A 26,925-nucleotide genomic window follows, 5' to 3' on the forward strand; every position below is an offset into this window, starting at 1 on the left:
TAGCTATCTTTTTTTTATTCATTCCTGGGATGTGGGCTTCGCTGGCTGGGCCAGCATTTATTGCCCATACTTAGTTGCCCTTGAGAAGGTGGTGGTGACAACTGAGTGGCTTGCTAGGCCATTGCTGTGGGTCTGCAGTCACATGTAGGACCAGAGCAGGTAAGGACACCAGATAGGTTTTTACAGTCATCTTTGAATTCAAATTTCACCATCTGCCATGGTGGGATTCGAACCCGAGCCCCCAGATCATTACTCTGGGTCTCTGGATTGCTAGCCCAGAAACTATACCACCAGGCCATTGCCTTCCCTGTACTGTATGAAGCTGTGCAGTCTACTTTTTCTGAAGCAGAATTTACCCATTGGATGTTATAATTGCTAATCTTCGCTCTAAAATTGAAAAGCATCAAATTTGATCAGTATTTCATAATTTTGGAACTTTTAGCCACTGACTTGAAACTGTGAAATTTAGGAATACCTTTTCTAATCTGTCACTCCTTTCAAACAGCTGACACTCTGAAAAAAGATGTTTTTTTCTGAAACTTGAACTGCAATTACTAGGAAATTTGGAGAAATTTATATAGTGAAATTAACATGCAGTTTAAATTTTACAAATAGTGATTATAGAAATAAAACTCATTCTGAGCAATTAGTTACTAATATTGATAAATGCAAATTTTTTGGATGTTCTGATTCTTGAAATTGAACAATTTAAAAATATTTTGGGATGAAATTCCTGTCCCCGACCATGTGAGACCTTGTGTGCATTATGGTGTGTTATGAGGATTTGACCTGTGCTTGAGTAGAGTATCTGGTATGAGTAAACAACTAAGTCATAAAGGCAATGTTGGTGTCCAATAAATAGTTTGTATTTTGCTAAACTAAGTTTTGGAAGTATTCTTCTGATAGCAAAGGGTTTCAGATTTTCCACTTAATCTTATTTTTGGCCAAATCGTTGCTAACTTGCTCCCATGCCACCAATGATGATGATCTGAAACTGATGACTACGATGTGCAAGAGCGACCCTTAGTAAGACTTGCAAATGTTTAAGTTGTCTCCCGCCAATACTGATAATTTGAGCTCAGGCACGTTTGGAGGATCGCAAAAACAAGCCTGCAGTGGGCTGCTTAGAGATGTAATATGTTGGTGTAGCAGTATGATCTGTATGAGATATATATCTACAACCTATGTAAGTGTATGTATGTATGTATGTATATGTAAATGGTGCATATTTTGGTGTGGAGGATGAACTCCTCAGGATGTGTCTGGTAGCATTCAAGGACAGAATGTAGACAAGTAATAGGTTGATAGTGGGTAGGGGAGCAGAAATGACTAGCTGTCACGAGATCTATGGCTGCATTGAACAGTGATGATTCATAGATGTAACAGAAGCCCTATAAATTGTGCAAGTATCATGTTTTGCCTGCAATTATAGGAGTTCAATTAGATGGCTCAGTCTGTAATAATGACTAACTCCTGAGTGGGAATCTTCAGTTGTTAAAATATTCAGAATGTTTTATTTTCGCTTGGTGGAATTGATATAAACAGCCTTGCAATTTGTATGTCAAGTACCACAGGATGAATCTAGGAAGAACTAATTAAGTCAAGTTTTATAATTTTTTGCATCAAGAAATCTCCCAACATCTAACTGGATGCCAGGTTAACATTCAAAAATTATTTTGCAGCATAGTCTGAGTTAGAAGTACTTAATAATAAAAACATTATTCGCTCTTGCATAAATGCCAGGACATCATCAATCTCCAATGTCAATCCTAAACTCTCCTAGTCTTTTATTGCCAGCCACTCCATGTATGTACAGAATTGTCAGGAAAGGTTTATGATGTCAAGTGATTTGCTTTCAACATTCTGGAGGATTATTATATGAAGAAAAGTGCATATAGGTCAGAAATTGCCATAGAATCACTGGATGTTTCTAATATGATTTGTGACTGCATACATATGCCTCATGTTTACGAGGTACTTTAGGTGGGAAGTCTTGGACTCCATGATTCCATATGAATCATTCTACTTGCCTTTTTAAGGTTAACACTGATGTCAGAACACCGTAAAGTTGTAAGCAGGTGGGTTGCAAATGTATTTGCAATTTTTTATGAAGGATGGTAAAATTAACTGTACGTATCTAATTGGCCGATGATGCACGATGGTTCCTTTTTGGTTATAAACAATTCAGAGACAAGCCTGACAGAAACGCACATTTAACATAAGTTCTCAGCCAGCAATCAGGAACAGGAATTCTGGCTGCAGCACGTAGTTCTCTTTCCCACTTGCTCTCCGTTTCCAGGGGATTTTGAGGTCACATTTTTCTCCCCATATCCTAGTTGAGATCCATTAGCTCAAAAAGACCAGAGATGAAACATGTTTGGGTCCTCCTTGCATTTTAAAACTCAACACATCACATGTTGTATTGGCTTATCTCAGTCATTGAGGGAACTGCAATGATGGGCTCTCAACAACAATAACTTGTGTTTAAATAGCACCTTAAATGTAAAAAATATCAAGATGCTTCACAGGAGTGTTACAAAGTTTGACACTGAACTACATAAAAGGAAGATGTAGGATGAGCTATTTGGGAAGATGGCCTGAAAACTTGATCAGAGAGGTAAGAATTAAGAAATGTCTTAAAGGAGGAATATAAGAATATAATATATGAAATAAGAACAGGAAATGATCATTCGGCCTCTGGAGCTTGCTGCGCTTTTTAGTTTGATCACGGCTGATCATGTGCCTGAGCTCCATTTTCCTGCCTGCTTTGATTCCCTGAGAAATCAAAAATCTATTCCATCCTTTAATATACTCAGTGATGAACCACAACACTTTGGGGTAGACAATTTCAGATTCACAACCCTCCAAATGAAGAAATTTCTCTTCATTTCAGTCCTAAATGATCAACCTTAATGATTTGACCTTTATCTTGAGTGCATGTGCCTCTGTGTTCTAGATTCTTCAGCCAGGGGAAGCAACTCAATGTCCACCTTGTCAAGCCACTCCAGAATCTTGTATGACAGAGTTAGAGGAGCTTAGGGAGGGAATTCCAGAGTTTTGGTCTAGGCAGATGAAGACATGACTACCAGTGGTGGAGCAACTAAAATTGTATACTCAAAGCCTGTATTAGATGAATGGAGATATCTTTGGATTGTGGGCCTAAGGCGATTGGAGATAGGGAGGGGCATAGCTTTGAAAGGATTTGAAAACAAGGATGAGAATTTTTAAAATTGAGGCATTGCAGGTCAGAGACCATTGGAGTGACTGGTAAATGGAACATAGTTTGAGTCATAACTTGGGCAGCAAAGTTTTGGATGACCAGGTTTAGATAAAGAACAAAGTGGGAGGCTGGACAGGAGGAACATAGGAACATGAGTAGGCCATTCAGCCCATTTTGTCTCCTCCACTATTTAAGTAGATCATGGCTGATCATCTACCTCGATGCCACTTCCCACATTATCTCCATATCTCTTGATGTCATTAGTCTCCAGAAATCTATCAATTTCAGTTTTGAACATGCTCAGCTCTCTGAGTAGAGAATTTCAAAGATTCACCATCCTCCGAGTGAAAATTCCTCCTCGTCTCAGTCTTGAGTGGTCTACCCCTTATCCTAAAGTTATGCCCCCAGGTTTTAGACTCACCAGCCAGAGGAAACATCTACATCTACATCCAGCTGGTCGTGCCATGTAAGACTAATTATTAGGTCACCCCTCATTCTTCAAAACTCTAGGGACGACAGATCTAGTCTCCTCAATCTCTCCTCTGGACAATCCTGCTGTCCCAGGGACTAATCTGGTGAACCTCTGTTGCAGTCTATCTACTATATCCTTCCTTAGATAAGGGGACCAAAACTGTGCCTGATACTCCTCCAGGTTAGGCCTCACCAAGGCTCTATTTAACAGCAGCAAGACACCCTTGTTCCTGTAACTCTTTCGAGTACAAACACGTTTTCATCTGTTCCTATTCAGATGAAGTTACATTGTTTCATAGTTTGCCATTGTGAGATTTGAACTCTTGATAATCTTTTAAACTCTTTCGAGTACAAACCCATTTCCATCTGTTTCAGATGAAGTTACATTGCTTCATAGTTTGCCATTGTGAGATTTGAACTCTTGATCTTGGGGTTACAAACCCAGTACCATAACCACTTGGCTGTTTAGGCCAAGCTCCCCTTGTTCCTGTACTCAAATCCCCTCACGATGAAGGCCAACGTACCACTTGCCTTTGTAATTGTTTGCACCTACATGCTAACTTTGAGACTCATGAACAATGAGTATGTTGGAATAGCAAGTTTAGAGATAAAGGCATGCATAAGAGCTCTGTCAGCCAGTGAAGTGATGCAGGAGCAGAATCAGGTAATATTATGAAGTTTTTAGTGATGGTGCAGATATATGGTTGTAGCCTTATCTTGGGGTCCAGGAGGACACCAAGGTTGCGAATGGTCTGGTTCAGTTTTGAATAATTACCAAGGGAGGGATGGAGTCAGAAGCTAGGGCATGGAGTTTGTAGTGGTAAGATGATGTCCAGCAAGATGACCTAAAATGTTCTGTTCAGAGTTTACCAAGATCTCTTCATTATGTAATGGAGGTATTTACTGTGATTGTGTAAGAGAATGGCCTATATGGTAATATCAGTCTCTGAATTATGTCTAACTTGGTCACACATCTATCAACTCCAAAGTGCACATTTCCTTGAGCAATTTTTTTAAAAATATGTACTTGCAGATAGATGGATACTCATTAGATATTACTCTCCGAGACAAAAAAGTTATGCTTTTTAAAATGAAATGCATTTGGTCAGTAGTTAATGTTTTAATAATTGTGGTGCTTCATTAATGGGTCTAAAATCATGATCCTGACTTGTGTCTTAACAGTCATTAATGCAGGAATGAGAAAATACTTCCTGCAAGCCAATGATCAGCAGGACTTGGTTGAGTGGGTCAATATACTGAACAAAGCTACCAAGATCACAGTAAGTAAAGCTCGTTCAGGTGTTTGTGTGATGCAGAGGAACAAATATAAACTGATGTTTACATATTCTGTTTTAACCTCAATTCTTTTCTTTCATTGCTATGTTAGAATTTCAAGTAATTTCCAATTGTGTTAAGAATATATTTTTTAAAAATGTATTTTTTATTTGTCCTTGCTATCGTTTGCATGAGTGTTCTCTTAATTAAAATAATTACTGCATACATGAGGCATTAAATTTGGCGTCATGTAACAGCTCAGTAGCATGCAATTTAAGTACTAACTAGGTGATTCATTTGTTTAAACATGTCCTTTGCAGCTTCAGCAATATTCACGTCAAGGTGAAGTAATATATAGTTTAAAAATACAAATTTGTGATAGAAAAATAATTATTTTTGCCTTTGAGCGACATAAATAAAATTGTTAACTGGCATGCAATGTACTATTTCAGACCTACCCTGAAACCACTTTTAAAGATGGTTTCACCATTATGATCTGTAAATTTAGATCATTGGAAGACTGAAGGATTTTAGCTTATCTTATTTGCCTTCTAAAATCTGGGAATGGAAATCATCTCAGTGAGTGCTATTCTGAGGTTAGGGTGCATTATTGAGGAGAGTAGCAAAAAATCTTTCTTGTGTCTGACAATGTTAAACCTGATACTTGTATAGGATGATTAAATGAGAAAATGCTTTTTGGCCCGATGATCAAATAAAAAATCCACAAAACAAGTCAATAGAGTTTTGAAGACTTAGTTTTATAAGTCATCAGTAAAATGAAAGTCTTGTTCAAGGCATTTAAAGAGCAAATAATGTCTAGAAAAAAAAAGTTAGTTCATAATATCCAGCTTTATCTGGGGGTGATGGGGAAGAGAGAATGTATTCTCGGGAATTTGTCAGTGTTTTTTTAATGAAAACAATTCCAATTTTATCCTTGAGTTAAAAAAACCTTCAGTCAGGTCCTGTTCTCAGCTAGGGCATTCAGATGATGTCAATTATGTTGCTGCTCAGAAATGTAATTGGACAATTTTCAGTTTTTGCAAACAAACTGGAATGGTCAGATGCATAACATTTTGGCTTTCCAGTTCAATTTAGTGTTTACCTTTAGGAAATATCTATCTTTGGCATTCGCAAGGGTTGGGCAAGTTAGAACATTATTGTCTTACTACTTAGTTTGAATCCTGCCAAGAGTATTGGGGTGAAAGTGATAATTCTCATATTTCTCTGATTTGTACAGCTTATGTATTGGCTGATATCCTTTTTGTAATATTGAATATTTCAAGTCAGTGAAGTTAGATTTTGTTGAGTTTTGCTGTTTCTCCTTTTTTTTTCAAATAAAAACTCACAATTCAAGTTAAACTAATTTAAGTGGATAATTAGAAGTGATTAGAACTTAAAGCTTTGTGGGCATTAGAATAAATTTATCCTGATCAGTTTTATAATGCCTCACAATTTGCTGTAGGGATTTATTTTAGAGAGGTGGCAATTTTTCACTAAACGTTGTTTTTGGAAATGTATTCATTTTCTGCATTTTTTTCTCTGAAATTTTGAATTACAGAGGAGTTTGCTGAATTTATGGCAGTTTTGCCAATGTTACGTTAATGTTGGAAAAAACTGGTGGGATATATATTCAAAATAACAGAATAAAAGTGATTTGAAATTTTGTCACGCGTGTGGAAAAATAGAGGCACTTTGTCTCAACAGAAAAAAAGCAACACCCACACACTTGAATTTTGGAATTAGTTGAATATAATACATTCTCTTTATCCCTGAAGTTGTTGACTTACATTGTCTCATTTCCCGTTTGTTCAAAATTAGGAACAGATTTCTCAGATACATCGTAGCTGTCAGTTTCCTGACATATGCCATCTGAGTGAGCTAGCTGGGAAGGAGACCTGACTTAAGTTCCAACTTGGAGATAAAAGTGATTTTTCTTCCATTTTTGAAAAAAAAGCAACTGGAATTTTTTTCTTTGTCTTTGCTAAGTGATTGGGATTTTCAAGATTAACAAAATCAATTTCAGCTAATGACCTTGATTTTGTGTTTGAGCTCGAGAATTCAGCTCTTGGAGGGAAGAGTTGACGTTCTATTTTACTAGTTTCAACTGTCAATATTATTGCTTAAGTTATGTAGATTTCTGATTTCTAAAATTTGTACTTTGTGAACACATACAATGATTCTGAAATCCCTGACCCAAACTCTCAAGATTCCTTAGGGATTCAAACAGCTGGCACAGTGAACAATTCCCAAATGAATTTGTGTAGTTCGGCATCCAAGGACTCCATTATAGATTGTATTCTCATTAAAATATGGAGCATCATAGGTTATGGGTTAGCAAAATCATACTGCCACTCTTCGCTAGTAATGCTCTTTTGACATCTAAGACTGCTGTAAAATGACATACAAATTAGGAGCAGGAGTAGGCTGCTCAGCCCTTCGAGCCTGTTCTGCCATTTAATAAGACCATGGTGGATCCTGCTGCCTACCCCGGTAACCTTTCACCCTTTGTTTATCAAGAATCTATCTACCTCTGCCTTGAAAACATTCAAAGACCCTGTTTCCAATGCTTTTTGAGGAAGGGAATTCCAAAGAACACTCTACCCTCAGAAAAAATTCTTCTCATATTTCTTATTCTTCGCATACTTCTTAATCCAATTGTTTCTCGGTTTGTTTTTATTATTTTACTTTTTAATTTCATTTTCTATTTAGTTATTTTATCCTTCCCCCACCCCCCCAACCCAACCACCACCACCCACCACCCTCCCCTCTCCCCCAGTCCCCAACAAGGCCATCTGTCACCTTGTTTCTATGTGGTGTTTTCACAGAGCACTGACCCATGTTCTGCTTTTAACGTGGAAAATTGAACAAATTTCAAATTTTGCTAACAAACCAGAATAGTCAGATGCACAACATTTTGGCTTTCCAGTTCAATTCAGCGTTTATCTTTAAACACTTATCTTTATGCCACTGTCAGCACCTTCCTTAGTCTTTACCATTGCCGTTAACACTCCCTTTGTCTTGTGTCCGTGGCACCTTTGTCAATCTCTCTCCTTAGCATCCACCTATCCCTGACCTTCTATCTTGCTCCACCTGCTCCCCTACCTTTTTAAACAGTATAAAATCCATCATATTTCTACTTTGGCTCTGAAGAAGAGTCATACGTACTCGAAACATTAACTCTGTTTCTCTGTTCTCAGATGCTGCCAGACCTGCTGAGTTTTTCCAGCATTTTTTGTTTTCATTACTTAAATTACTGACTTGCTTCCTGAATTGCACTGCCACTTTTGTGTTGAAAATCACCTAAATTGCTTCACACTGACCCAAAACATGACACAAAATGTAAACCGAATTCTGCAAACGCTGGAAATCTAATAACTAAAACAGAAAAGACTGGAGCCTGTGGAGAAGTAGAAGTCAGCCACTTGCTATAGGTTTAAGGCTTTTTATCAGGACTGGAAAATATTATTGGTGAACAGCATTTGCCACCTCTAAAATTCAGCTTACCCAAAGCTCTGCTATCTGTATTTTATCCATTGCCAGGTTCCGCTCACATTCCACCCCAGAAATTGCTGGTGTACAATTGGCTCCTGATTCCACAATTGCTCAAAGCAGGCAACAAATCTCTTTCAGACATTGTAACTAGTAATGTCCTTGCTTTCTTAGTTTAACTAGCAAGAGAAGCAGTGAACATTGAAATAATGCAAGTTTGAAATTACTGTTCTCTTACAAGTTAAAATGCTCATTCTCATATTTGATTCACTTCATGGCCTCACCCCACAATATCTCTGCAGCCTCCTCAAGCACTTTCAAACTCTCCCCAATCCTTTTGCTATGTTGACTCTGGCCTTTCATGCCACCATTGACAAATGGTGATAATCCAGAGAAAAAAATGTGTTCAAATACCTGTGGAGAAATAGAAGTTAGCCACTTGCTATTGTGGCTCTAATAATATTTTCCAGACCTGATAAAAAGTCTTACACCTATAGAAGTTTGCGAAATTAAATTGTCTTTTTTAAAGCCTCAAAAATCTGTAAAAATGACAATGAGTTTGTTGGATTGTTGTTTAAAACCCCATCTAAGCCACTAATATTCTTTAGCAATGGAATTCTGAGGCTTCTACTGTGTCTCACCTACATGTGACTGCAGACCTACAGCAATCTGGTTGATACTTAACTATTTTTTGAAGTGGCCTAGAGTGGAGTTTTATTTGAGCTTTTGGGATATGTTTCTGCTGTGAATGAAATTTTGCTTTCAAAATTAACTGCAGGCATGTTGCGGAACACTGGTGTTGACACCCTATTTATTTGGGTATTAGGATTGGTAATGAAATATTGCAAATTGATCTTTTATGAATATGACCTCATTAATAAATTCGGTGTTAAAAAACATACTGAAATACATTTATATGCTATTTAATTCTGTTAACAATTTATTATTTCCTAGTGAGGTTTCCCTGCACAACATTTAGTGACTAGTAAGAGGTCACATAGTCATCTGAGAATATTTAGATTAATTGTTTTTCTGAAAAGGTTTAATTTAAAAAAAATCATGTTAATGCAACTGCCTTGGATAATCTTGCTGGTAATTTCTTAAGTACCAGGTAAAAAAAAAACTGTAATATGTGAGTCATGCAATGCACTTGTTACTAATTGTATTGCTATCACAATTGTTTGTTTTAAAATAGGTACCAAAACCATCAGATGTTCAACTGAACACAGATAACCAAAATTGTCTAATGGAGGGGCCATGTGGAAGAAAGCCAGGGCCATACAAGACAGAGATAATTGGTGGTGTTCCAATTATTACACAGACTAATCAGGTGAAAAACAAAATGATATGCTAACATACCTGGCAAATTATAGTGGTAGTGAAGCAAAATGTATTAGTGCCTGATCTTATTGAATGATGGAACAGGCTCAAAGGACAGAATGACCTACTGTTGCTGCTATTCCCTGTACACTTATGTTCTCTGATTAGAAGATTTATTTCTGTCACATCAGCAAAAACACCATAATATCTCCATGTGCTATTTATATGTAACTAACTCTCTTGAAACTTAAAAACATGTAAACTGTCTCATGATTAAAAACTGTTCTTTGATTTTGAGTGATGCTGGTAAGATGACAGTCATGTCCATGTCAATCTTACAGCTGGCTAAAAGTTCAGACTTTATTAAAAGAATGGGAAGGAATATATGTTAAAATTTTTAAAAAAGTTATACAATATACTTTTGACTAAACTAATTGGATACTGAATCCTTGGCTATAAATGGAATTAATTTTGCCACGTCGCAACACAAAGCTGTTATAATTTCAATGAAAATGATCCATATTCCAATAAGTTAATGCAATAGTGATGTGGGAAATAGACTAGGGAGGTAAAGGTGATCATCTAACTGAAGTTGAGGAATATTGTTGAGGGCCAGGAAAACAAGGGATTTATATTATATTTATACTTATATTAAGTTTCTGCTCAGTATTTTTGATTTCAACCACTCTATCTCCACCCCTCACTGTCCTTTCTTGAACGTATGATACGGTATCCAACAGGCTGTTCATGTTGAAGTATTCATTCATCATACATGAACCTCCAGGCATTCCCTCACTGGATACAATTGACAGTGGGGTCTCACTTACTCAACCTAATCTCAAAACATGGGCGTTGAAACTAATTTAGTGCTCCTGCTGAATAACTTATAATTCATCTGGGATTGAGCCAGGGGCCCCTGTGGATTGCATAACTTTCAGCAACTGCCTGATGCACTTGCCATCAGAGTTGTTACTTAATTTTCCCTTCTTAAAGTCTAGGATAACAAAATTGAATTCTACGGCCCAAATTTAGCAGTCAGCAGCGAAGCGATGTTTGCTGTGAACTGCAAAGAAGGTTGCTTAGCAAAGACATAGCAACCTCTGTGGCATGGATTTTCCCTACTGAAACATATCAAACTCTTCAAGAAGTTGACAGGGTGGATTATGGGAGAATGTTTCCCTGACTGGTGAGTCTAGGATTAAGGGTCAGAGTTTTAGAATAAGGAGTCAGCCACTTAGGACTGGGATGAGAAATTTTTCGCTGAAAAAGTTGTGGTTGCTCAGCCATTGAGTATATTTAAGAGAGTGATAAATTTTTAGTTACTAAGAGATTGTGTGGGAAGGTGGGGTTGAGGTAGAAGATCAGCCTGATCTTATTGAATGATGGAACAGGCTCAAAGAACAGAATGACCTACTGTTGCTCCTATTCCCTGTACACTTATGTTCTCTGATTAGAAGATTTATTTCTGTCACATCAGCAAAAACACCATAATATCTCCACGTGCTATTTATGTGTAACTAACTCTCTTGAAACTTAAAAACATGTAAACTGTCTCATGATTAAAAACTGTTCTTTGATTTTGAGTGATGCTGGTAAGATGACAATCATGTCCATGTGGTCTCAATTGTCTTGAGCATTGCAGCCCTTGTGGTGGTGATGATCTGTTTTCAAATATAAGTGAGTAAAAATTGATTTAGAATCATTTTAAAACACAATTGAGAAATAATGGGTGCAATTTTGCGGTAGAAATATCAGTGATGCTAACAGAGCTTCCCATTATTTATGTAGAAATCGTACAGCAACTTCTGGTGATTTCAAATTTATAGTCAGATATGGAAATTGTTATCCAACATGGGATGTTCCACCAAAAGCTTCCCGAAAACTGAGTCAGGCCATCTAGCTTCCCATTCAATTACAGTACTGACCACAAAGGTGAATACTGAACTTGCCAGAAAAAAGCTGGGGTTTGCCCATTGCATTGTAAATACCCTTGTAATAATGTGGTAAATCTTAATTACTGTCAAACAGCCTGTCCGGCATTGAAAATTAATTTTCAAATTATGGCTGGAGATTTAAGAAAATTAAGCAATTGCTTTCTTTTTTACACTCCTCTCTCAACCTAATCTTCCTCCCCTCTCTATTTCATTTCCTCTAACGAATTTGACACTGAATTAAATACTCTGACATTTAGTGGTTCAAATTCTGCACTGCTCATTTATGATTCTTCAGTTTAATTGGTTAAGGAGATAGACAGTTGTTTTCCTTGTTCGCACAGGTCTCAGTAGCTCTCTAGAGGGTGCTGTACATTTTGGATTGTTGGTATGACCAGTGCAAATACCATAAAAAGCCTATGGGCAGGTACAATTCAAATGATTGGCTCATACTGTTCGTTAGCTACTGACTGCAAAATCTAGCCATTTTAAGAAGTAAAAACAAAGAACTCTGTGGCATACTGTGTGATTGCTAAACTTTTACACTGAATGGAAAATTGGGTTAATGTCCTTACCTTTACACACTTTTTAAGTTCATATTTAATTTTTCCTTGGATAGTTGGGGGAAAAAAACGCAGAAAATAGATTTTTCCTTCTGTGAACTTGTTGGTTAAGATTTTCCCTTTTTCTGCTTTTCCATGTTTATACTGCCTGCCTTGTCTGATATTTGAAAAGCCAGTTTCTAACCCTTCCCCCAGGCAATTACAGATGTTTCCTGCAGCTAGATGCTATGGGCATGTTAGAACTACTTGAGTATTATTATCCTCCCTCTCTTTGCTGGGAACTGCTGCTGTTTCTAGTGTATTAATTAAATTAATCTTAGTCAATTTGCAAACTGAAGCATCTATAATATTTTAGTTATAGAATTGAAGTAACGATTTGGTATATATATATATATATATATTATGGATTTAAATGATCTATGCACATCTATGAGTTTGACTTAAGCATTATATGTGACATCCTGTGGGTGTTGAAATAGCAATTACATTTGAGGGTGGATCTGTTTTTGCATTTGGATTACTACAGTTATGCTCACTATTATTCAGAAGTTTTCAGAAATGGCCTTGCTTCAAACCTTTCCATTTTTGTCGCTTGAAAACATATGGAAGTAATTCCTATTACCACAAGTTATGTCACTGTTATTGATGTGAACCTTGATGGTTCATTCTGATTTTTTTTTTGTAATCAAAATTATGTTCCTCCCAACAAATAAAACATTGCTATCTATGTTGCTAATTTACAGAAATAAACATGTTCCTTGAAATGTTGAACAACCTGTATAATTATGTTAATAGTTCTGGTCAGACCAGTCTTGGAGTCTAGACTCACAATTTATTCAAGCCAATCTAGTCTGGAAGGTGGCTTTCAAATGCTGACCAAATATTCTTAATCTGTTAACTCTTAAATATGTCAAATGTTTTATGCAAGTATGACCAATCAGCTGTCTAGAAAGTGCCTTGTATTTTGAAAGGCTCTACCTAATGTCTCATAATGTTAGAATGGACTTTAGTACTGATTCCTTATGCCTTTAATGACTTTAAATCATTGTTTAACAGGAGGGGATGGAATATCTTGAAGGAATTGAGAAAAGTAATTTGAAGCGTTCGCAAAGTCAGTTAGCATATTTTATTGGCAAATCTACACCTGATCAAGCAGTCATTAAAAGTGGTTACTGTGTTAAACAAGGAGCAGTGGTGAGTAACCGGCATCTGGAAAAGTGCTCACCATATTAGAAGCTTTAAGATATTATTTGGAGCTTACATACTGTTTTATAGAAATATTTATCAAGTGCATACCCTGTTGTTTTTTTTCCCCGCTGCAAGTCTTCCATTACGCTTTTGATAAATGTTCTTCATTTGAGAGATTAAAAACTGTACATGAACTAACTTAGCCTTTTTCTTTCTTTTGTTGATAGTTATAAAGCTGAGACATGTCAGTGCTTGTGAGTAGAACAATTAGACACACATTGAGCATCCTGTCTCCCCAATAAATTTGCTTAGATTAGGTATAGCATGGCTCGTGTATACTGTGCATCAATAGGATGTGACATATCAACCTTGGGGTTCCGCAAATCAGCAATCCTATAGCCTCTCTAAATGAAGTTCTGACTTCTGATTCATATTTAGCCTTATCCGTCTTATCCTTCCTGTTATATAGGACTTCTGCATCAGAGGAACGACATTTTAATTGTAGGTGCTGGAGGTATTCAGCAGGTTTGGCAGTATCTGTGGAGAGCAAAACAGTTAACATTTCGAGTCGAAAATGACTCCTCATCAGAACTGAAGTTCAGAAGCAGTTCTGAAGGGTAACATTTGACTTAAATTTGGTTTCTCTCTACAGATGCTGCCAGATCTGCTGAGTATTTTCAGAAGATTTTTATTTCAGATGCTCCTCAGTATTTTGCTTTTATAACATTTTAATTGCCTGTGCTGGATTTAAGCTAAATGCAGATATAAGGACAGTTTACCATGCCCCCTTTGCCATCTTACAAAGTTTGTATACTAGGGACTTTATTGCATATAGAATGAGCTTGTCCCTTACATTAATCGGAGAAATTCCTCCTCTTCATATGGTATGTGAAATTTGTCAGGATACAGGAATTAAAAAGGAATTTTTTTTTTACAGAGCTTTGGTACTAGGTAGTGCTTTCACATCAACTGAGAAAAAAAACTGTTCAGATATTTCCTAAGTTCCTTCTCCTGAATTCTTCCTTGCCTTTTGGAACTAGGGAAAACAGAAATAGCCAACAACAATTTGCATTGAATTTAATGGCTTTCATGTTGAAATATGTTCCAAGGTGCATCACAGAGATGTATTCAAGCGAAAAGTGGACTCAAGGAGATTTAGGAGGAATAACTAATAGTTTAGTCAGAGGTGGGCTTCAAGGAAGGTAAGGAAGGGTTTACAGAAGAAGTTGAAGGCCCAACCACACTTGTGGAATGCGGGAATGTATAGGAGGCCAGTGTCAGGAGCAGAAAGGTCAGGGGTATTGTGGAGCTGGAGAAAGTTACTGGATGGATTGGAACAAGATCTTGCAGGAATTCAAAAACAAGGTTGAGAATTTTAAATTTGAGGCATTGCTGGACCAGAAGCCAAAGTAAACAACAGCAGGAAAGGGGTGATGGATCTACAGGATTTGATCCAGGTTAGAATTCAGGGAGCAGAGTTTTGGGTAAGCTAAACTTTATGGACCGTGAGGATAGATGAATGGTTAGGAGAGAATTAAAATAGCCAGATAGCATAGATCAGAGTTTTAGCAGCAAACAAAAGCAGAAACAGAGGAGGGTGATGTTAGCAGTGGAGGAACTGGGCAGTTCTTGTAATGGAGAGGAATTGGTGAAAATTGATGAAGTTTGTGGCAGAGCTGGAGATGAAGGGTTTTAGTTTTACTGTTTAATTGGAGAAAATTGTGGCTTGTCAAATATCAGATGAGCAATTTAGATCACAGAGACTGTGGAGGAGTTGAGAAAGATGATGCAGCAGATGATGCAGGTATAAGGACAGTGTACCATGCCTCCTTACAAAGCTTGTATGCTAGGGACCTGATTGTCAACCAACATGTGAGACCTGACCAAAGTCTGCATGTGATATCGCCTATGGGCAGCATGTAGGTAAGAAAGAGGAGATTCTGAAGGATAAGTTTCTTTTGAGGTTTCAATTTACTTCGAGTGGCATGAGAAGCCATTGTTGGAAATACTCTGGGTATAATTGGGTAGGCAAAATTGGTACCAAATGAAGGTAATCCTACTGAGGACACGACAGGAGAGGCTTTGGAGGTGGATGGTGTGGTCAATCATGCCAAACACTTCACAGGGGATGAGGAAGGACAAAGCCCCTTGGCACAGAGGATGTAATTTATGACTGATCGTGACCATTTTGGTGCTGTGGTGAGAAATTTTATTGAGAGATTCAGAAAGGTGGTTGCAGAAAAGATAAATATGGATTTGATAAATTCATGGTCATTTTAAGTTGGGTGGCAATTTGCAAGGAACAGAGGGTTCAGAAATGGATCCTTTAAGGTGGTATTGGTAGAATCTTTGAAAGCGAGAGGGACAGAACAGTGACAGGAAACCATTCAGTGGCACTGTTGGCTTTGGCGAAAACCTGGCTACTGCAACCAACAAATGCTACATTTTCAGAACTGAATAAATACACAGGTCTATTTCTGGCTTTAACACATTAATTGTATGCCATTTTTTCTGCCTTTATGCAGCAGGGTGCATCCACCATGGAACAGTGGATTGGGAGGTTAAAAAATGGAGGTGTTAGCAACCACAATCTGTGCCAACTTTGGATATTTTTCAACTCCACCTGTACATAGGAAAATACATAAGAATTAGGAGCAGGAGTAGGCCATTTGGCCCCTTGAGCCTGCGCTGCCATTCCAAAAGATCATGGCTTATCTGATTGTGGCCTCAATGCCACTATCCTGCCTACCCCCGATATCCTCTGACTCCCTTGTTAGCCAAGAATCTGTCTACCTATACTTTAAAAATATTTAATAACCCTGCCTCTACCACTGGGAAGAGTTCCACAGACTCATGACCCTCAGAGATGAGGAGAAATATTTTCTCTTGGCCTTAAAGGGAGACTTCTTATTTTTAAGCTGTCCTTTGCTAATTCTGGTTTTCCCACAAAGGGGAAACTCTGTCAAGCCCCCTCAGGATTTTATGTTTTAATAAGATTAATTCTCATTCTTCTAAACACCAGTGGATACAGGCCCAACCTTTCCTCATAAGATAGCCCCCTCATCCCAGGAATTAGTTGAGTGAACCTTCTTTGAACTGCTTCCAATGCAATGTTCTTTTTTAAATAGGGAGACCAAAATTGTGCACAGTACCCCAGATGTGGCCTAACATTGCCCTGTAAAACTCTAGTGAAAGCTCCTTACTTTCATATACTTTTATACCATATAAATGCAGTGGCTACAAAAGCAGGTCAGAGGCTAGGAATCTGGTGGCAAGTAACTCACCTCCTGACGCCCCAAAGCCTGTCCACCATCTACAAGGCACAAATGAGGAGTGTGATGGAATACTCTCAACTTGCCAGGATGAGTGCAGCTCCAACAATACTCAAGAAGCTGGACACCATCCAGGACAAAGCAGCCTGCTTGATTTGGCACCCTATCCACAAACATTTACTCCCCCCACTATTGACGCATAGTAGCAACAGTGTGTACCATCTACAAGATGCACTGCAGAAACTCACCAAGGCTCGTGAGAGAGCATCTTCTAAACCCACAACCACTACCACCTAGAAGGACAAGGAGAGCAGACACATGAAAATACCACCACCTGGAAGTTCCCCTCCAAGCCACTCACCATCCTGACTTGGAAATATTTTGCTGTTCCTTTGCTGCTGGTTCAAAATCCTGGAACTCCCTCCCTAATAGCACTCTGGGTGTACCTACATCACATGGACTACAGCAGGTGAAGAAGGCAGCTCACTACTACCTTCTCAAGGGCAAGTAGGGATGGGCAATAAATGCTGGTCTAGCCAGTGATGCCCACATCCCAAGAATGATTTTTTTTTTAAAAATCCTTTCGCCTTGCAATAAATAACAATTTATTTGCCTTCCTCACCACTTGCTGTACCTGTTTACTAACTTTTTGTAATTCATGTAACAGTACATGATCTCTCTGGCATGAAAGAGTTCTGCAGTCTCTCCCCATTTAGATCTTATCTTCCTGCTAAAGTGGACAAGCTCAGTTTTCCTACATTATACTCCATCTGCTAATTTTTTGCCTGCTCACTTAACCGATCTATATTCCTTTGCAGACCCCTTATGCCCTCTTCACAACTTACTTCCATACCTATCTTTGTGTCATTAGTGATTTTAGCAAGTATACATTCGATCCCTTCATCCAGATCGTTGATATAGATTATAAATGATTGGAGCCCAGCACTGATTCCTGTGGCACTCCACGCATTACATCTTGCCAACCCAAAAATGATCCATTTATCTCCACTATGCTTCCTTTAACTAACCAATCCTCTGTCCATGCTAATATGTTATCCTCTACACCATGAGCTCGCTGTTGTGTAGTAATCTTTGATGAGACGCCTTGTCAAATGCCTTCTGGAATTCTAAATACAGCACATCCACAGGTTCCCCATTATCCAAGTTGCTAGTTACTTCCTCAAACAACTCTTAATAAATTAGTCACACACGATTTCCCTATCAGAAAACCATGTTGACTCTGCCTGATTTCATTGAAGTTTAAGTCCCCAGTAATAACTGATAATGCATTCCAGCATTTTCCCTATGACAAATGTCACACTAACTTGCGTGTTGTTTCCTTCTCTCTGTCTCCCTTCTTTCTTGAATAGAGGAGTTACATTAATTAACTTCTAATCTAGGGAATTTTTAGAAAATTAAAACCAATGCATCCATCATCTCAGCAGCGACTTATTTTAAGACCTTAGTACGAAGTCCATCAGGACCTGGGGACTTGTCAGCTTTTAGTTCTAATAATTTTCTCAGTACCCTTTCCCTGGTGATTGTAATTGTTTTAAGTTCCTCCATCCCTTTCATCTCTTGACTGATTATTTCTGGGGTGTTATTTGTATCCTTTACAATGAAGACTGATGCAAAATATCTGTTCAATTTATCCGCCATTTCCTTATTTTCCAATATTAATTCCCCTGACACTCTATCTGAAGGACCAAGACACACTACTTTTTTCCTTTTTAAATACCTGTAGAAACTCTTATTATCTATTTTTATATTTCTAGCTAGCTTTCTCTTGTACTCTAATTTCTCCCTCCTTATTATTCTTTTAGTCATTCTTTGCTGTTTTTAATATTCTGTCCAGTCTTCTAACCAGCCACTAATATTCTCTGAATTGTACGCTTTTTTGCAATTTGTTATTATCTTTAACTTTCTCAGATAGCTAAGGCTGATGCATCCTTCTCCTAGAGTCTTTATTTCTCATCGGAATGTATCTTTGCTGAGTGTTATGAAATACCTCCTTAAATGTTTGGCACTGCATCTCAATTCTATCCTTTAACCTAATTTCCCAGATCACTTTAGGTATCTCTGTCTTCATACCCTCATAATTGCCCTTATTTAAGTTTAAAACACTAGTCTTAGACCCACTCTTCTCTCCCCCAAACTGAATGTGAAATTCAGTCATGTTATGCTCACAGCTGCCTAGGGGCTCCCTTCCTATGAGACCATTAATTAATCCTGTTTCATTGCACATTACCAGATATAGAATAGCCTGCTCTCTGGTTGGCTATAGAATGTGCTGCTTTAAGAACCCGTCCCACAAAAAACCTCTATGAATTCATCATCCAGACTACCTTAGCCAATCTGATTCATCCAATCCATACGTAGATAGATATCACCCATGATTATCGCCATACCTTTGTTGCAAGCCCACTTTATGTTTTCCTGTATATCCTGTCCTATGCTATGGTTACTGTTAGGGAGGCCTATAAAAGGGCTCCAAGTGACTTCCTACGTTTACTATTTCTTATCTCTACCCAAACTGATTCAACATCTTGATCTTTAGAACTAAGGTCAGCTCTCTCCATTGTACACCACCATTAATTAACAGAGCCACCCCTCCACCTTTTCCTAGCTTCCTGTCCTTCTGAAATATCATGTACTTGTGAATATTCAGGCTATTGCCATCTTTCAGTCATGTCTCTGCAATGACTATCAGATGTTAACTGCATCCACACTGGTTGGTGAAGTTAAAACTAAGATAGCAATTTTCTTTACTGGGGAGAGTTTATTGACTTAGTTCACAGTCAACACTACTCCAAATCCCCCAGTGTATCAGCTATCCCCGTTGGTAGGTGTACAAATACCCATCACCTGCTTAACAATATAATTGCCATTTAAACCTTAACAATGTAACAGCCATTAAACCGCAACAGTGTAATTAATAAGACATTGACATCGGATCATACATATTTATTTGCAGTCTCAATTCACCCATCTTGTTATGAATGCTACATGTATTTAGACCCAGAGCTTTTAGTCCTGTCATTTCACTATTTTCTCAACCGCTAGACTTATCTGCACTCTTATGTTTATATGCTCTGTCCGTCCTGCCACATTCTGATTATCACTTCCTTTATTGCTACTTTGCCCTCTTGCCTTGTCTTCTCTCTTTAATTTATCACATCCTCCCACACTTGATCTCTCACCCTCACTATTTAGTTTAAAGCCCTCTCTACTGTCCTGGTTATGTGACTTGCCAGAACACTGGCCCCATAACAATTCAGGTGGAGAACGTCCCAACGGTACACCTAGATTTTCCCTAGTACTTGTGTCAGTGCCCCATAAATTGAAACCCATTTCTCCCACACCAATCTTTGAGCCACGCATTTAACTCTTGAATTTTATTTGCCCTACACCAATTTGCCTGTGGTTCAGATAATCCAAAGATTATTTCCTTTGAGGTTCTGCTTTTTAATTTAGCTACTGATACTTTCTAAGCAGAAGCTCTTTCCAAGTCCTGCCTATTTATTGGCACCAACACGGACCATGACCACTGGATCCTCCCCCTCTCACTGCAAGTTCCTCTTCAGCCCTGATCACATGGCCTGAACCCTGGTACCGAGCAGGCAACACTGCCTTCTGGACTCTTGCTCTTGGCTGCAGAGAACTGTGTCTATACCTCTGTCTATCCTGTCCCCTAATATCACTACACTCCTATTAACTCCTTTTGCTTGAATGGCTTCCTGAACCGCAGTGCCATGATCAGCATCATTCAGCAGACCTCGCTTTGTCTATACAGGCTGCAAGAACCTTGAACCTGTTGGGCAATTGCAAATGTTGAGGCCCCTCCACTCCTACTTTCTCGACCCCCATACCTGCCTCACTTGTCAGGGATAGGAAGGTGTTACTGCCATTGACCAGATCAGGAAACCCTATCCTAAGGGGTGTGACCACCACCTGGATTTAAGTGTCCAGGTAACTTTCCCCCTCCCTGATGCATTGTAATGTGCGCAGCTCAGACCCTAGCTCAGTCACTGACCTGAAGCTCCTCAAGCTGCAGGCACGTTTGCCCTGGATCACACTGATGCCGAGGAGCTCCCACATCTGTTTGTAGATCATTGCCATAATAACATAGTCATGTATTATCTTTTATACTTTGGTTAGGCAGTTTTGTGTTTGGCTTCATCTTTAAAACCTTTCGTATGTTTTATTCGCTCAGGATGTTTGTTAGGTTCTATTTAAGAACTTAGCTCCATAACTTCATACAACAAGCTTTTACAGACAAAGGCAACAAAGATTTATGTATTACTGCAAGTTTTTGTGCCTTTTTTATTTGCATGTTACTCCCCTCTACCCTTCACTTTTCACATTTTATTTCTAGACAATTCAAACTCTGAATTATGATGACAAAATAATTGGTACTTAGTTGTTATTACAGGAGAATACAATGTATTAAAGGAAGTGTAACCTGGTCAACAATTTGGGCCAGTTATTAAATATAATCCAAATGTAGAGAAAGAGGTTTGCTGCCCTATTTGTAAGACTACATGTAACTGTTTGCAAGTGATTATTCAATCCACTAAAGGTGACTATTTAGCCAAAATTGTTAGTTAGCTGAACATTACCTAAATGATTGCCTTTTGTGATAACTTAATTGCTTTATTTTTAATTATTGTTTTTATCTTTACAGATGAAAAACTGGAAAAGACGACACTTCATACTAGATGAAAATTCTATAAGCTATTACAAATCTGATCTGGTACATCACTTTTATTTTTGATTAATTTATGTGATCACTAGACTCCCTGGTAAAGGGTGTTCACATAGTTACAAAATTAACTTGTATGGAATCACTGACATGGCTGTATTGATCAATTCTCTTATAAAGTTGCATAAAATATTGCATCAGGAAACATGCTGGCTAACACAGGTTTTCCTTGCTTTGCCCACCTTCAGGTTTCATGAGGGTTATTTCTAAAATAAGGTAGTTGTAACGCTAAGTGCTTTTCCACAGTGTGCAAAGGAGCATTTGTTGGTATCTATGTTCTTAATAAAAGAGAGCCCATATAAATAACATACAGTAGTTAAAAGTGATCTTACTCTCATTGGCATCAATAAACCAATTTTACATTGATTTATTTCCCTGATAAGAATCGCTTGAGCTCCTTGGTGCCCTATTAAAAATATTATTGTCACTTTTAAAGCCATTGTTAACAAGTGAGGGAGAAAACACATGTCCTATTTAAATAAGCAATCTATAGTTAGCTTTAAAAAGACTGTTTTGATAACTGTTTGAATATATTAAGATACATTTTTAACTACAACATAATTGAATCTGTAGTTGATCTAAAGCTTATAAAGCTTCTGAATATGATACAATCTAGAATTTGCTGGCTTTTTTTGCAGCAACAGCCATGAGTACTTAAATGAGAAAGTAATGTTCAGTGTCCAAAAGCTTTCTGTAGTTCCTTTGGAGAAAAAATTATTTTAAGATGCTGGCATGTTACCCATGTTTTAAATAGTGTTTCTGGTTAGATGAACCTAATAAGGGAGTTCTTCCTGTGTCCTGACCAACATTTTATCCCTCGATCAACATAAAAGCATGTTATCTAATGGCCTGTATCGTTACTTTTTGTGGTACCTTGCCTTGTGCAATTTGGCTGCTATGTTTCCTATATTACAACAATGACTATACGTTAAAAGTGCTACTGTGATCCATGTTGGGACATTTAAGGTTGTGGAATGCAATATATAAATGTAAGCCTTTCCTTTTAATATTGGTAATCTCTGTAGAAACAAGCTACATGTAAGTGTAGCTTTTAAAAAGCAATTTAGCAGCAAAAGCAGAGTTTTTCTGCCACTTGGGGAAGTTAGTTTGAATTTATGGTCATCCCTATCTTCAATTTGTAACAAACTGCTTGATTGTTTAATTTCAGCATGAAATAATGCAAATAAAGCTATTAGTACTCTCTAGAGTTTGGCACACAACTGCTGGAAGATGTTTAGCTGTGGGAGAAAAAATCCTATTTTCTTTACACATGAAACATTAAACTGCTGCCCCAGATTGCCTCAACCAGTTCAAACCTTTTGGGTTTCTGATAAAATTCATCTGATTTAGACAGAAAAAAATGAAGTGTTATTTGTTTTGCATGGTAAAATCATAAATTAATGCAGTATTTTTGAAGAAGCCAACTAGTAAATTAATTAAAAATTAAATTATGATTAAAATTTCTAAAATATTTACATTCTATTTTGACAAATCTCTTTACCTTGGGCAGAGATGAAATTATAATTGAGTTTAGCAGCAGCTTAGTGGGATTCTCCATCGCACACATACAGAGCAGCTAAAAAGAATTATGATAGAAGCTGCTTCATTTTCTAATTCATTTAAGTTTCTATTTCAAACATGTGCCTTTCTGATTTCAGTAATAAGTCTAAAAGAATGAGAGATGAACCAAATTAAATCATTGTGGGTTACTATCTGCAGTTGTACTGTTGTTCACCTTAGTGATGTTGCACCAGTTCCTCAAGATGCCACCAGAGCTCTGCAAAAATATTAAGATAAAACTGTACATAGATGTGCAAAAGGCATGCTGAAGTTAATTCTAATTTTGGTACTTTTAAACAAAAATGTTGATCATGATGTGTCTTTTTTCAAACCCTGTAAATCTGCAGTTACCCGGAATGGGTTGCAGCTCGGATGTTTCATGACCTATTTCTCAAGTGTAATTGCTGCAGAATTGCTTGGATTAATAGTTTTCTGACTTTTTCACTGATGTCACCATCAAGTTAATTTTGTATTTACTAGATATATAAATGGAACAATTTGCTTTGCAAGTTTGCACAGTCCCTTTACTTGACTATTCTAGTTTGCACTATGCATTGAATCAAGGCTGCTAATCTAACCACTTCCTGGCACCTGAAAGCTGTGAAACACACCTGTTTTTTGATTGCTAATTACAAATCTATTGACTTGTTCTTTAATTTTGGAATTTTAGAAAAGATTACAGAAGCCTTTATTCAACAGTAATTGTTACATCTGTAAATGATGGTTTGTTTCCTTAAAAATTATTCTGAAATTTTTGAATGCATGATAGGTGGGCAAGATGGTTTACATCTTCATGAAACAATTTTTTTCTTTTCTCGCAGGATAAGGAGCCGCTTCGTAGTATACCACTTAAAGAAGTTATTAAGGTTCAGGAGTGTAAACAAAGGTTAGAATTATCCTTTTGCTTTAGACCAGGAAGTAGCCTGTGTTTGATGAAGCAGTTGTGTTCATTACAGCTTGATTGCTCATTCATACATTGAGTGATTGCCAAACCTTTTTAAATTTAAAGTAGTGCACATTCTTGGTGGATTCTACTTTGTTGGCAGATCATGTGAAATACCCTTAAACCACAGCCAACAAGGCAGTTAGTGTAGGGATGAGGCCAAGACAATTGCAAAGGAAAAATACTCACTTTGGAGAAAGACATCTTGGATTGGAAGATTTTCTTAGTAAAGAGCAGAGAAGAAATCAAGTGGGAATAATAATGGCATAACCTTTAGGTGCAGTGGTCGGGCATTGGGAAATTCTGAAAATTAAATTCAAGTTACAATCTAACTTCATGCAGTTACATGCCATACATGGTGTTATAGCTAGCCAACCACTTTGCTCTACAAGATCAAAAGCTGAAGTTTCAATTTAAGCATTTAATGACCTAGTTTTGAAATCTAGCATTAGCTGATCTTTCTAAATATATATGATTCAGTGAGTCTTCAGAAGTGACTTGTGTAGTATTTGGTGGTAGAACTAATGTTAAATGATAACTCATTTAGTATTACCTCTGCAGTATGCATAGACATACATAATGCAGTGGAACCTCCCAATTGAAGAATACAACTAAATATTGTCCTTCAGTTTTCACTTGTGCACATATGCAGACGTTGCTGCTACTTTGTTCCTGTGTGCATTCTGAGTAAAATTAAACTAGCACAAGTTAAATAAGGAAAACTAAATGAATTTTTACTGCTTTCCTTTTGACTTGTATTGAAAAACAATTGAAACTGCAGTAGAGATACCTAGTTGGAGAGGGGAAGGTTCTGTATTAGGAATCTATAAACCAGTTAAGTTATATTGGCAGTTCTAGTCTGAGTTCTGTGTTGAAGAGTGGATGTAATATAATAGAAATTTGTAAAATTCTAGATGAGTAACAAGTCTTATTTTGAGAGTTTTCTTGGAGATTATTTCTACCATTCTTCTTTATTGTCCAACTTGCACATTGAAATTCATCCACATATCAACTCATTGTTGCTCTAGCATTTTGCTCAGGTGATCTTCACTCAATTTGTGTTCAAGGTCTTTCTCAAAATTAAATCCTAGTTCTTCTGTCATCGATATCAGCCTTATTTTTTTTGTTGCTCAAACACAAAAAAAACACATTTTTCCAAACAAATCCATGTATTGTAATTGAATGATGCAGCACTAGTTTAATAGCTTATGTTAAATGCCATGGATCTTTTCCATTGACCTGAAGCCATGATGTCTATTTAGTGCTTCCTGATATTGCATGACTTTGAGATCTGATGCTACATTTTGTTCAGTGCAGTCTGCCTTGATGACCAAGATTTAGCCTCAGGCTTAACTTTTCGGTTGTAGATACCCCATTTTCTAGCATGAGACCAACTTCAGATCTGACATAGAATTAAGTGCAACGTTGAGGAAAATGAACCAACTCTGCACCATTCTGTTCTGTTGATGGTCAGGGAATCACATTCTTTTGGCAATAAAAGCAAAATATTGCAAAATCTGAAAGAAAAACAAAGTTCTGGAAATACTCAACGGGTCTGGCAGCATCGGTGGTGTGCGAGACAGAGTTAACCTTTCAAGTTGAATATGACTTCAGAATTGATGGAAGATAGAAATGTGATGGGGTTTATGCTGTTGAAAGTGGGAGGGGGAAGAAGAACAAAAGGGAAGGTCTGGGACAGAGTATATGATAGGAGAGATTAAATGACAAATATGTCTTAGGTGAAGAGACATAGTAATATATCAAGATGGCAGATGGAGTATAATTTAGGGAAGTGTGAGGTTATTCACTTTGGTCATAAGAATAGCAAAGCATATTTTTTAAAAGCTGTGAAACTTGTAAGTGTTGACGTTCAGAGATTTGGGTGTGCTTGTACAAGGAATGTAGAAAGTTAGCAATTGGAAAGGCAAGTAGTATGTTGGCCTTTATTGCAAGGGGATTGGAGTACAGGAATAAAGAAGTCTTGCTATAGTTATACAGGGTTTTGTTTAGACCACACCTGGAATAGTTTGTGCAGTTTTGGTTTCCACATTTAAGAAAGGATATACTTGCATTGAGGTGGTGCAGCGAAGGTTCACTTGAGTGGTTCCTGGGATGAGGGGGTTGTCCTATGATAGGCTGAGTAAATTGGGCTTATATTCTCTGGAGTTTTGAAGAATGAGAGACTGTCAGTGAAACCTACAAAATTCTGATGGGGCAAGATTGTCACCCAATCTCCCACTGGTCTGCCAATGTAGAGGAAACAACATTATGAGCAGTAAACACAATGGACTAAATTGGATGAAGTATAAGTAAACTGCTGCTTCACCTAAGAGGACTATTTGAGTCCTTGGACAGTGACAAGAGAGGAGGTAAAAGGCAGGTATTATACTTTCTGCGATTGCGTGGGAAGGGGACGAAGTGTTGGGGGTGAGCTTCCCACCTCAACCTGAACAGCCTGCTTCTACCTTCTTCCCAAAATCCTTAAACAGGACTGTCCTGGTATGCCCATCATTTTAGCCTGTCCCTGTCCCATTGAACTTATTTCTTCCCTTCTTGACTCTTTTATTTTTCCCTTGTCTAGTCTTTCCGCACCTACATTTTGCTTCTTCTGACATCCTCCATCTGTTTCTCTCTCCACAGATGTGCTGGACTTGCTGAGTATTTTCAGCACTTTGGGTTTTATTTTGTGTTCCCCTAGCTTTTGCTCCATCATCTGATTTGCTTAATGACAGTATTGTGTGTAAAAGTTAAGCAAATAAGAAAAAAAACAAGTCACCCACAAGATCTGTTATAACGTAAGCAAATTTAATTATATTCAGTTAATTTAAAATGTGTTTTTGTGCTTAAAAATATGGTGCAGAGCAGCAGTATGGTGTAGGTTTGTACGAAGTTCTGAATTACGACTGTGGTTGGAAAAGGGGAAGCTGGGTA

The 26,925-nt window shown here is 37.6% G+C and overlaps 1 protein-coding gene across 10 annotated transcripts in view; it reads left to right on the forward strand.

Annotated features, from left to right (window-relative positions):
- plekha1b (pleckstrin homology domain containing, family A (phosphoinositide binding specific) member 1b) overlaps window positions 1–26,925 on the forward strand; it is a 79,780-nt gene that overhangs the window by 39,157 nt on the left and 13,698 nt on the right. For all 10 annotated transcript variants that reach the window (XR_005945636.1, XR_005945635.1, XM_041209415.1 and 7 more), the window contains 5 exons: window positions 4,874–4,971; window positions 9,651–9,785; window positions 13,326–13,463; window positions 21,414–21,482; window positions 23,873–23,937. Coding sequence is in view for 8 of the 10 variants with exons in the window: in XM_041209415.1 (XP_041065349.1) it covers window positions 4,874–4,971; window positions 9,651–9,785; window positions 13,326–13,463; window positions 21,414–21,482; window positions 23,873–23,937 (505 nt within the window). In the remaining 2 variants the exon portion in view is untranslated. The remainder of the gene's footprint in view (window positions 1–4,873; window positions 4,972–9,650; window positions 9,786–13,325; window positions 13,464–21,413; window positions 21,483–23,872; window positions 23,938–26,925) is intronic.

Source organism: Carcharodon carcharias, chromosome 17 (assembly GCF_017639515.1).
Source record: "Carcharodon carcharias isolate sCarCar2 chromosome 17, sCarCar2.pri, whole genome shotgun sequence".
Taxonomy (NCBI): Eukaryota; Metazoa; Chordata; class Chondrichthyes; order Lamniformes; family Lamnidae; genus Carcharodon; species Carcharodon carcharias.